Raw genomic sequence first — 13,187 nt, forward strand, 5'->3', positions numbered from 1 at the left:
TTTAGATATTTAGAATTGTTATTTAGATCTTAATATAATTGGATTTATAAAATGTTCAATTTTATTTTAGATTGTCTTAGGGAAAATCATGCATCCAGTTGATAATTTTAAGAATTAAAACTTTAACATGCATTTTTACAATTTCAATTCATTATAAAAAGTAACATTTGTATTATTAGAACTTTTAAAGTCATTTTATATCTTTTCTACATAAATCTCTTATATAGTTGGTAATTTTAAGAATTAAAACTTTCATATATATATATATATATATATATTCTTGCATGTTCAATGCATCATGAAAAGTAGTTTTTTATTAACAGAATATTTAATGTCATTTTAGATCTTTCTCATGCATTATACTCTCCTTGCACACTTGTTATATTTGTGTAGCATATTTTCTATAAAATTTGCTTAGGTGAATTAAGGAGGAAAACAAATTACTAATTAAAAGAAATTGTCTAAAGCTTGCAATAATTTGCTTAAACTAAAAAAAAAAATTTCACTGTGAATAAGTGTTTGCTAAAGCAAGCGAAAGATAATCGCTTAAGCGAAATTGTGGCTAAAGACTTTTACATTGTATTATTGTATGATTTGATTATTGAATAGATGTATTTGATAAAATTTGTTTAATCATTCAATTTTCTTGAAGTAACATATATATCAAAACTGAACTAGTTTCATTTTTGGGAGGACAACCAAAGTCTCTAAGCATGTTCTTGTAACTTTTAGGTAACTTACATTATTTAGGAATCAAGAGATGTAATAGAAAAAAAAAATACTTTTCATACTCTTCTATTTTGAGATTGAGATTTAGGACTATAATATATGAGTTGAGTTCTAAATCTCAATCTCTACTCACTTGGGCGAGATCTCTACTTACTTGAGTGAGATCACTTCTTGCCTAAGTGAGAGGACAGATGAGCCAAATTTATTTTATCTCGCCTGCATGAGACTTATTTCGCTTGAACGAGATTATTATGAAATTACGTGGTTCTGGATGCTCAGTCTCGCTTAAACAAGACATGTCTCTCCTAAACGAGACTCCCTTTAACCATAACTTTATCAAACATTCATCAATTCAAATTTAAACATATTCCATCATTACCCAATATTAAAATAATTATTTAACAATAAATAAATAAAAAGAGGGTGTTACAAATGCCATAAACACAATCTATTATGCACATTTAGTCACACTCTATAACATTTCTCATCGCCACATTCCCATTGGTAATAATTGATACTTGTGTCTTATCTTTCATTACTTCCATGAATTGTTATGATAATCACACATAAGTTTTTTCAGTTTCATCTCTTATAATTGCAACAACAAATATTGTAGTTTGGTTGTGATGATTTACACCTAAAAATACCACAATTGGACAACGATACATATTCTTTCTATATGTTGCATCAAATGTCACATTATAAAAAATTTATAATCCATCTAACTAAAGTCATATCACTCCAAAATAAATGTTTCAATTCATATTTCTCATCTACTGATGTAATGACAAAATATTAGTGGACCAATCAATCTCAACTCAATAAGGTATTATAAAGTAACTCATAAAATTCAATTCATGCATTTTTCTTTGCCTTTCAATATGATTATATATATATATATATATATATATATTATATTTTACAAAATTTTATTTTTTTATATCTTCCCATTTGGGTAACAAAGGAACAATATATAAGATAAGACTCTATACTAGCCTTCTTGAAGCTATTCAATTGCATTACATCTAACTTGCTCAAATTTTTATATGTCAGAACTGTAACAATAAATTGTTCATGTAGTAATACATGATTATGGTCATACAAAAAATGGACTATATACCATTGACTAGAATTCATATCTATAACCATTTTAAATTTTTCTTAGCAACCACACCTTGTTAAAGATCTAATTTGACACTCACTATTCTCATCTTATCTATAACAAATGAATATTTGTTATAAAATTTCATGTTCATTATTTTAAAGGATCGTGCTTTTTTAGCAACAAAATCATTTAGTCTTTCATACCATGTATTAAACAAGTACATTGCCTTCAAACTTATGAAATGAATATTTCTTAGTTAGTGAGGGCTAAAGTTTTTACGATCCAGGTTAAGAATGTCTTCCAAGCTATTAATGTTAATTATCATATCATTATTATCTCCTTTTCATATTTCATCATCCATGTCATCAACACAAGCTTTATCAACTTCACCCTCATTATCATCTTCAAGATTAGAATCACCTTCATCTTCTAAGTCTAATAAAATTTCCTTCAATCCCTAAAACAAAATCAAATAACATATTAAAAAATTAAATTTGAATCATGGTAAAAGAATACACTAGTATTCAAGTTACTTTAATAATACCTTTGTTGATGTAATTACTTTGAGAAAAAGTAATCTATTACTTCATTACTCATGTTATTCTCCATCTATTTAGTCATATATTACTAACTTCTGAATAATTTTTGCAAAATTCAAACTATGCCTACTCTTAAGAAGTATAGTGATTAATCATTTAGTAATTAATAGGATGTAGGAGATATATGATAATTTTTAAAAATTCAATTAAACAATATCTTTGACTAAAAAACTAATAACATAAAATGCTATTATACTTTATAAAATATTTGCATCTTACGTGATTATTGAGTATATTTGATTAGTGTGATTTTTGTTGATAATTTAGAATTTTTATGTGTAAATAGTAGAATACTTATAGAAAAATGTTAAAGAAGTGATTATATTTTTAAAATAGTATATTGTTCATTTTTCGGTGTTCAATTATCTCTATTTAGTTATTACTCCTATTTTTATGTAGACAAGATGTTTATTATTAAGAAAATTAAGATAAGTATATAATGTGTTTAAATTTAATTGATTCTATATATAATATCACAAATTCAAAATATGATAATGTATAGAGAATACGATTATTTAGCTTATTGAATTTGAAAAATAGGGTTCATTTGCTACTTAGGAGGGAGAAATTATAATTCTACATGTAATATTAAAGTAGGATAAGAAATAATTGGACAAACCTTTATGTTATTATTTTTAACGAGAATTACCTGATTTCATTACTAACGGGGAGTAATGTTGATCGACAAGTTAAACGAATGCGCAAAAAAAAACTTTAAAAATATTTAATATGATCTTTTAATTTGAGTTTATCTTTTAGTCTTTTAACCTTGGACTTTAGTCATAATTCGTGAATCATTATGTCAAACTAACGAGTAAAAATACAAAGAAAAAACTCAAATTATTTTAAAAAATAAATGTAAAAAATAGTAAAATTGAGATAATAAAATTGAATGAAAAGGAAATAAGAAGAATAAATCTATTATAAATTATTAACAATTAGGTTTATAAAACAATTGTCTTAAAAAATTAAAAAAACTTCTTATAAATATATAATAATTTAATATTCTTAATTTATAAAATAATCCAAAGACTAAAATATAAATATCCTAACTTTTAAAATTTATTATAACATGTCAGTTACTAATTTATGGTTGAGTTCACATTAGCCATCACCAACACTAAAACCTAGTTTATTTTGACAGCTTAATATATATATTTGTTGTGTATAAATGGACATGGTGCTGATTAATAGAAAATTAAAGCCCAGTGTGATTCGGGCCCTTCCCTAAACGCTTGACACGACTTGGTAGAGAGAGACGGAATGTCGTTTTCAATGAACATTTTTTTTTTTTTCGATTTTTCGTCTGTGTTCTGCCTTCTGGTTTAGTTTCACTGGCAAAGGCAAAGCAAATTTGACCCCACTCTCTCCGCCGATGACTTTGCGAACCTGAGAAGCGTCTTCTTCACATAATTCGCTTTGGTTTGGGGATTGGCAACCCCTATTCGCTTCTTCTGATTCTCCATCAGGTATCTCTCCATTGTTTCTCACTTGCATTCTCTCTTTTTCTAGGGCTTCCTCTTTGATTGCCGGTCACGCCTCTTCTAAATTTCAGTGCAAACAAAGCCAACCTCTCTCTATCTCTGCTTATTGGGTCCCTAAATTCCATTCCTTTTGGGAGTTGTTGAATTCTAACATTATTATTAATTTTTTGCCCCAATTTATCTATGGCCTTGTGATGTATTTTGGAAGGATAAAAATGCAATACCAGGCTGTGGCAAATATTTGAATTATCCATTGATCATAAATGATTGAATTTTGCGCTTAGAGTTTTTGGTGTTTCTGAATTTGTTGTTGTAATTATGCCTGGAACATTCTTTGTACTGTGGTAGGTCATGGCTGCCACAAAGATAATTGCAATATGTCAGTCAGGAGGCAAGTTTGAAGCTGGGAAAGATGGTTGTTTGTTATATAAAGGTGGTGATGCTCATGCTATTGATATTGATAATCAAATGAAGTTTAATGAGTTCAAGGTGGAAGTAGCAGAAATGTTTAATATTAGAGCCGATGCCATGTCTATCAAGTATTTCCTTCCTGGAAACAAGAAGACTCTCATTACAATTTCTAATGACAAGGATCTACAACGAATGGTTAAGTTTCATGGAAATTCTCCTACTGTTGATATCTACATCCTTATTGAAGAGCTGGCCATCCTTGATGTGTCAAACATGCCTGCCAGTAGGTAGTTATCTGTGTTTTTGAGTTAGTATCTCATTGCTATTTTATGGGGCTTTCTAGGGTTTAATTTTGGAATTGTTGTTCTTTTAGGTCAAGCAGAACAACCTTGTCTGAACCAGTTAATACATGTCTGCCTGATGGTGATCATGATACCAATCAAATTGATACAAGTATGGATATTGTTCATGAAGTTTCACCCATTGTCCCTCTTATTTCCTCAAATGATGAGAAGTTTGCTAAAGGGGCACAGCAGTGGCAGAATACTATCACCGGTGTGGGTCAACGGTTCAGCAGCGTGCATGAATTTCGGGAATCACTGCGTAAATATGCCATTGCTCATCAATTTGCCTTTAGATATAAGAAAAATGACAGTCATCGTGTAACTGTTAAATGCAAAGCAGATGGCTGCCCTTGGAGAATTCATGCATCTAGGTTGTCAACTACTCAGTTGATATGTATCAAGAAAATGAATTCAACTCATACTTGTGATGGAGCTTTTGCAACAACAGGTCATCAAGCTACTAGGAGTTGGGTGGCCAGTATTATAAAGGAGAAGTTGAAAGATTTTCCTGATTACAAGCCCAAGGACATTGTCAATGACATCAAGCAGGAATATGGAATTCAACTTAACTACTTTCAAGCATGGCGTGGAAAAGAGATTGCAAAGGAGCAGCTTCAGGGTTCCTATAAAGAGGCATATAGTCAGTTACCTTTCTTCTGTGAAAAATTAATGGAGGCTAATCCTGGAAGTCTTGCCATGTGCACTACCAAGGAAGACTCAAGTTTTGATCGTCTCTTCGTATCATTTCATGCTTCATTGCATGGCTTCCAACAAGGTTGCCGACCACTGATCTTCCTTGATAGCATTACATTGAGGTCAAAATACCAAGGGACATTGTTAGCTGCAACCGCTGCAGATGCAGACGATGGTGTATTTCCCGTAGCCTTTGCCATTGTTGATGATGCCGAATCTGATGATGGCTGGCATTGGTTCTTACTTCAACTTAAATCGGTGCTGTCAACGTCTTGTCCCATAACATTTGTAGCAGACAGAGAGAAGGGGCTGAAAACTTCAATTGGTGAGATATTTGAAGGTTCTTTTCATGCATACTGTCTACAATACTTGACTGAGCAACTTTTTAGAGACTTGAAAGGGCAGTTTTCTCAGGAGGTAAAGCGACTGATGATTGAGGATTTATATGCTGCTGCTTATGCAACAAAGCCAGAAGGCTTTCAAAACTGTATGGAGAGCATTAAAAAGATTTCTGCAGAAGCCTACGATTGGATTATACAAAGTGAACCCCAGAACTGGGCAAATTCATTTTTTCAGGGTACTAGGTATAACCACATGACATCAAACTTTGGCGAGCTGTTCTATAGTTGGGCAGCAGATGCAGATGAGCTGCCAATAACACAGATGGTTGATGCAATTAGGGGTAAGATTATGGAGTTGATTGTTTCCAGAAAGGCAATATCTGATCAGTGGGAGACTAAGTTGAGTCCATCCATGGAGGAGAAGCTTAAAAGGGAAAACCAGAAAACAAATTCACTTCAAGTTTTACAATCAACCTGTAGCACATATGAGGTTTGTGGTGACATAACTGAGGTGGTTGATATTGACCGGTGGGAATGTAGTTGCAAAGCCTGGCAGCTGATGGGTGTGCCTTGCTGCCATGCCATTGCCGTCATTGTAGGCATTGGCCAGAGTGTTTATGATTATTGCTCCAGATACTGTACAACTGAGAGCTACAGGTTGACTTACTCAGAGGCTGTACTTCCAATTTCAGGCACAGATTTGATGGATGTGTCTGCGTCAAAAGATACTCAGCTTGTGGTAACAGTAACACCTCCTCCCACCAAAAGACCACCTGGTCGGCCAGCTACAAAGCGATTTGGATCTCAAGAAGTAGTCAAGCGCCATCTACATTGCAGCCGATGCAAGGGACTAGGGCACAACAAGTCTACTTGCAAGGAGTAATTACAATGCCGTAAGTGCATCTTTACTAGAACAATTTATTTAGCTCTGCAGAATCCTGAATTTGCTGTTGAGTCTTAAAAGAGCAATGTTGGGGTTGACAATCAACTTATTTATTTCCTCTTTTATTTTATCAACAGAGTTTGAGCCAATGATTGGTGAAACAGAGAATTATGTGTACAACGTATCTAACTGCTCTTCTGAAGGAAATGGAAGAAAATAAATTAGAATTACTATAGTTTTAGTTGTACAATATGCATGGTAGTTCTATGGTATTGTTAGCCTAAATTTATGAGGTAAGCACTTCTAGTTATGCTTGGAATCTAGAAGAGTTTGATTCTCCCTGTTAGAAATCTCTCCTTAGTGCGGAAATGTATGGCAGACATAAAATTAGCGAAGGACCACTCTGTCTGTCACCTGTTTTATATAGGTCCACATCACATCACATGGAACCATCCTAGCTTCAACCGATATATTCCGCTTCCACATTTGCAACTAGATTGTAAATATAAGGTTTAACTAACATTTTGGTCTGCTAAAATTTTATGATTCTTTTGTCTAGTCTCCTGTTTTTATTTTTTCAAATGCATTTTTTGTAATATATTTTTTCTTCGGCAAATGGTTTTTTACTAACTTGTATTTAATTCTTTTGAATAGTGTGGTTTTTTTATTTGGTCTTTTCGAATATTATTATTATTCATTTATGTTAAAGGATCAAATTAAAAAAAAAAAAGATTAGATTTCTTATTCGCTATTAAGAAAGCCTAATGACATTTACAACCCTAGCGACATTTTCTACCTCGGTAAAGTTATATATAACCACTGTAAATAGTTAGATATTATGTTGCCCTGAAAAATTATAACGCGGAATTAACAAAAGCATAGCCGATTCCAACATTTTTGTGATTGTTTCCAGATTTGGCTGTTTTAATAGTATTATTGTATTTTTTTTTTAGAAAAAAAAGTGGACTCACTACTCTTAATTATTTAGAAGATTAGATTTTGATTATTTTTTAATTTATTATATATAATATTTTGAATTAATTTTCATAATTTATGTTATTTTAACCTCACCATTTATCTTAAAAGTAACTTCTCGTTTTAGTTTAATTTCTGATTTTAAGAGTAGGTTTGTATTTATATTTATTTCATTTGTTTTAGTGATGCCTTTCACACCCACAATTAAAACTATAATTCCAATAATACTAAAAATCTAAAACACTATTTTGTAGCCAAAAATAATACCTAATGTATTTCATATACAAGATTTAATTACTGTAAAAGAGGAAACAATGAGAGTGCTTTTATCTTTTGCTATTGAACTAAACAACAACATAACATATTTTTAATATTTTTTTAACGAATAATATATATATTATCATCATCATCATGATATTGCTAATTTTTTTAATATTTTTATATAAAAATTACAAAAGTAATGCAACATTTTACTTTTTAATATTTTTATTTTTAATTTCTTAAATAGGACAATGATAACTAATTATCTTTTTATTATTATTATTATTATTATTATTATACAAACATGTAATATCATAACGTACTATATATAATTTTATTTTATTTATAGTAAATTTTATTAAATATTATGTGACATCAGAGTTTAATATATTAATAATATTAAATATTTTTAAATTTTAATAGAAAAAATATAATTTATTCATTTTGGAACTTGTGTGGAAAGCGATTTGCTAATTATACGGGTAAAGTTTAGTTACGTTTGCATTGCAGGACAGGCAGTCATCACACCGGATTAGAAAGGGATCCATCCTTCCCAAATTGGTTTGATCTGCAAAACCCTAAAACCTTCCCAATTCCAATGAACATTCCGCCGACAAAACCCACACCGCAGCCTCCGCCGTCGCCTCCGCTCTCCGCCATCGAGAAAGGCGAATGCGCCAACTGTGGCTCCAAGGAGCCCTGGCTCTTCCACCGCGTGATGGTTCGCGGCATGGACAGGCGCGTGTGCACCTCCTGTACCCTCCGCCTCCACCCAACGTGGTTCTGCCCCTCATGCTTGGAATTCTTTGACCACTCTCCCTCTTCCTCTTCCTCTTCCTCTTCCACCTCAACGCAACGTTTCATGTCGTGCATCAAATGCCTCTCCTCCACACACCTCTATTGCATCCCTTCCCCTCCTCCTCCTTCTTCTTCCTTCCTCTGCATTCCTTGTTCCAAACCTAACTTCACCTTCTTCCCCAATTCCAATTCACCCATCGATAAAACCCTAGCTCTCGTCCTCCTCTGTGCCGCCAAAATCTCCTGTGTTTCCATGGCTAAGCATCTCTCCACTGTCAGAGCCAGAGCTGATAGAGCTGTACGCGAGGCTGCCATGGCTAGAAAGAGGGCCAAAGAGGCTTTGGATCGTTGCGCTGTGATTGAGAAGGCTAAGCGCGTCGAGGGTTCACTCGAGGTTTCTGCCTCCAGAAATTTGGGGGTGGGAATGGGAAATACTAATAATAATCACAACGTTGTGGTGTGTAAAAAAGAGGAATTTAATGGGTTTATTGGAGGACAGGGTAATGTTAGGGTTCCTTCCGAGGTTTTGCCTTTGCCCCAACCTGGGAACCAAAATGGGGCTAATGGGAATGATGGCAATTTAGATTTGGAACGTGTACGAAGTTGTGGTAGAATAGTTGATATTGGCTCTGCTACATGATTCGGACTTGTCAAGGTTAGCCTAGTTTTTTTTTTTTCAAATTGACATGGATGGTGCTGGTTTTCACTTGAGAAAATATGAACACCTTGTGTTTGAATGGTTGAAATGCAGATAGATGAAGCCAGTGACTGTTTCTAGTGTTAGTGCTGTGGAATTCTGAGTAAGAATTAAGAACATATTTGACTTGTTTTGGAATGTTTTTCTAAGGCCGTTCTCTCACAGCTGATACTTTTCCTGTATCCATTCCATTTCCCTTGTAAAGTCTCCGTTCCAATGTGACTGTGCAATTCTATTGTATTTTAATTGACCGGTTGTAATTAGGTTATGGGCATTTTTTCCCTGGTAGTGAGTATTAGGTTCAGATGTTAGTCCATTCTTATACTTTCTCTCTCCATTTTTTTCCGTTTTCTTTTTTTGTTAAGTTACCATCGGATGTCAGATTCTTCACAATTATCTGGGATTTGATTATAGCTATCAATTTTGAAATTGGTTGGATTTGGAAATTCTTTTCAATTGGGGAGATTTTTTACGTGTGTTGCATGTATTTGAAAACTGGTTTATTTGCTAGAGATGCTGTCTACAGTATTTAAAATGCACTTTGGTGTATGGCCTATTCCCAGCAAACCCAACAGCTGATAAGCATCAGCGTAAACCTGAGCATTAAATTAAAAACCACTTTATCCTCCATTGGCATTGCTGTTCAGTTTAATTCTCATGATACAAATTATATGTGGCGTTGTTGTAATTCTCAAATATGTACAACTTGTAATAATTTATTGTTGTCTTCTGAGAAATCAAATCATGTCAGTTTTTTTTTCTCTTTTCTAATCTTAAAGTTATGTTTTTTCAAGGCATTTTAATATATGTATGTAAGCTCTCTGCGTGACTTGGGGACGTGGTAATGTTATTTTATGTTGCTTTCTTGTCAGAGTGGGCTGCAATATTTTGCAGTGGTCACAGTCAAATTGCACTCATAATTCTGGTGCTACCCTCAGTAGAACAGCCCATATTTCTGTTTTTCTTTTGCTGGAGAAACGGGTGGGAGAGGGAGGTTGTTTAAATTCTGCTTAGGTCCCTGATCATTAGTTATCAGCATAAATATGTTTTAGTCCCCAATTTTTGTTAGATTTTGATTTTCATCTCTGAAAAATTTTTCATTTGGTTTTAGTTTCTGATTTTTCTAAATTCGCCATTTTTGGTTCCTCTGGCGCAATGGAAAATTGACATGTTACCAACAACTTATTCTTACTTAGCTACATCATCAGTAAGGGCAAACAATTGATTTTGAAAAATCAGGGATTAAAAATTAAAAAAAAGACTAAAAAATTAAAATTTCTCAAAAATATAAGTACTAAAAATATATTTAAGTTTTAATTATTACATTATTTTGTCCCACAGATATTTTCAGATGCTATCTTGACTATCCTTTTGAATGAGTACACATATTTGGTGGTGAATGGTAATGTGATATCAATCCTTATCTTGCTCGAGTGTGATGGCTGATATCTTTGATAGGGAGCATTCAGTGCTTTCGATGCGAAAATCGAAGTTACTTTAAACTTGAAAGAATCTGTTACGGACAAAATAAATCAGGACAAATACTATTCACTGCTTTAATTGTTTGATAGTGTACAGAGAAGTATAAGGCCCAGACCCTGCACGACTGGGAAAGCCAAATCAAATCAAAGTTGTAATTGACAAAAAAAATTGAAAATAAAAATCAAAGCATGTAGTCTTAGTTTAAATTTGAAAAAACAATAGTTTTAATTTAGATCCGGATCTTTTTCAGTTTCAAGAACTAGATCGTTTGTTTATTTTCGTTGAAGTGATTTCAGATTTTTTAAAGCAAATCGTGTAAAAAAATGCAAAAAGGATGCAAACTGCATGCGAGTAAGACGGTAGTAATAGTTGGGCTCTCGGACTTTGGTCTCGCCAAGGATAGTCCAGAAGGTGACAAAACCCACATGTCCACTTGAGTGATGGGAACCTATGGTTATGCAGCATCAGAAAATGTCATGACAGGTAAGTTTAGTTGGATATGGCATGTCCAAATCTTGAAGTTTTAGTTGCTATCTATGACTAAATTCCCACATGTTCACACTTAATTGCTATTTCTATATGATTATATTTTGTTGGACTTTTTTTTCTCTGGAGTCGTTAGTGTTGTTATCGATAATCCCACATTTTAAAAAATTTCTGAACAAAAAATTTGAAACTAATACCCTGTCTGTGAAGTTTAGTTGTGTCGATGTGTTTGATAAATTTTGTTGCATTCTAACCATGTTTATAACTTTGGAAGCATTTGGTTCTAAAGTTCAGAAAGCTGCCCAACTGGCTGCTCACCGCCTTAGTAGAGATCCAAAAGGCAGACCCCTAATGAGTGAAGTTGTGGAAGCTTTAAAGCCCCTTCCAAAAACCTTAAAGGACATGGTACGCTCTTCATACTACTTCCAAACATTGCAAGCTGACCAGCTTTGGGACGAGTCCTAACATAAGAAATGTACTTGGCAAATTCCCTTGAACAAAATTTGTATGCTTTTTACACTTTTTTTACGTGATTTGCTTAGGTAAATTTTAAATCATTTAAGTAAAAAAAAAAAATTAAATGATCATTTTCCTGCTTAAATTAGAGAGGGTCTAAATTCGTTTAATTTGAGGTTTGATGAAATTGATTTTGATAAAATTTATTTCAAACCATTAAATGTGGTTAAGATGTATATCTAAATTTGAATAATATATTTGTGTTGAAAAGCTTGTTTTTTATTAAAAGATGTGAAAAATGATTTTCCAACTTAAAAATAAAGCGGAGCTTTATCTATTTGCAGACAAGGTAAGTTGAGTTCTTTTCTTTCTTTTTGGTTAAGGGAAGGAGTTGCAGTTCCCATTCTTGAGTCAATGCAATATATAATGTAAGTCAAATTGGCATACTATCTTAGATATATGTCTTTTTTCTTTGTTGGTCAACTAGATCTATGTATTTAGGTAGGAAAAACAACCCTCCGAAAATGAAATTGCAAATTCTTTAAAGATGCAGTTACTCCAGACCAATCAGTAACTGAATGAGATGACAATATTAGTTTGTTATCCTAAAAAAAACATGCATTTGATCATTTGTAGCTCCTAAATCCGATACTCCTGCTCACTTTGAGATTGTTAACGGCCACACGATGGAATTGAATACAGAATCCAATGGTGAAAAACATAAGGGTGGTAAAAATTGCAACTACAAATAATCAAGAAGACAACAGAATTTGACAAATACTTGTGAAATTGTTTTGGTTATTTATTTAATAACATCAACGAGGGGACTTATCAAGAGCATCGATATTATACAAGGTGTCTTCTTTCAAAGGTAACACGACCCCGCCTGGGAATGTCTGAAGTTGACAGCTTGACATGCTAATCTGCTAGATTAAATCAGCAACAACAGTGGCTTTCCAGCAATCTTCACATCACCTTCAGCTAATAAGAGTTTAACAACGGACTACTTGATTCAATACGAATTCAGATTCCATCAAATCTGGCCAAAAAGCCATTTTTAATCTGGTCTGCAAAATATAAGTCCAAGAATACCCAAACCTGCATTTCTTACTTAAACAAACCAGACCGGCCTGAAGAAAAATTCAAAGATTCAGGCTTATAATTTGAAGTCCAGCCCTGACGTTTTAATAGGATTAATCAGATTGACACGGTCAAGGCAGACCATTTTGCCATCATACATTTTGAATCAGAAATATGTTAATACTCAAAAATGTAAAGAGAAAAGTAAACCATATCAGCCACTACAAATAATATTTCTTGTCTAAATAGCAGTTGGTAGCGTTATCAAATCATCATGGATATAGCAACATAGGATAAGGCAAGTCATCTGCAACATATAAATAGAAGAAGTGAGTTCCTGCAAATCAATGAAACAAGAATATA

At 33.0% G+C, this 13,187-nt stretch overlaps 2 protein-coding genes across 4 annotated transcripts; both read left to right on the forward strand.

Annotated features, from left to right (window-relative positions):
- Window positions 1–3,691: 3,691 nt before the first annotated feature.
- LOC113872164 lies at window positions 3,692–7,216 on the forward strand. 3 transcript variants are annotated; one of them, XM_027509488.1, is made up of 4 exons: window positions 3,692–3,902; window positions 4,266–4,615; window positions 4,702–6,599; window positions 6,727–7,216. In XM_027509488.1, exons 2-3 carry the CDS (start codon window positions 4,269–4,271, stop codon window positions 6,587–6,589), a joined length of 2,235 nt encoding a protein of 744 aa, XP_027365289.1. In that variant the 5' UTR covers window positions 3,692–3,902; window positions 4,266–4,268; the 3' UTR covers window positions 6,590–6,599; window positions 6,727–7,216. The 3 variants fall into 3 exon arrangements, with proteins under 3 accessions (XP_027365289.1, XP_027365291.1, XP_027365290.1); XM_027509490.1 differs by having other exon boundaries at window positions 4,266–4,611; window positions 6,727–7,183; XM_027509489.1 differs by lacking the exon at window positions 6,727–7,216 and having other exon boundaries at window positions 3,727–3,902; window positions 4,702–6,196; window positions 6,399–6,538.
- A 1,118-nt stretch (window positions 7,217–8,334) lies between these two features.
- LOC113873218 lies at window positions 8,335–9,780 on the forward strand. Its single transcript, XM_027511258.1, has 2 exons — window positions 8,335–9,278; window positions 9,375–9,780. Exon 1 carries the CDS (start codon window positions 8,424–8,426, stop codon window positions 9,261–9,263), a length of 840 nt encoding a protein of 279 aa, XP_027367059.1. The 5' UTR covers window positions 8,335–8,423; the 3' UTR covers window positions 9,264–9,278; window positions 9,375–9,780.
- The last annotated feature ends 3,407 nt before the right edge of the window (window positions 9,781–13,187 follow it).

The sequence above is a fragment of the Abrus precatorius genome, unplaced genomic scaffold (genome assembly GCF_003935025.1).
Source record: "Abrus precatorius isolate BTA unplaced genomic scaffold, Abrus_2018 Scaffold7, whole genome shotgun sequence".
Classification (NCBI taxonomy): Eukaryota; Viridiplantae; Streptophyta; class Magnoliopsida; order Fabales; family Fabaceae; genus Abrus; species Abrus precatorius.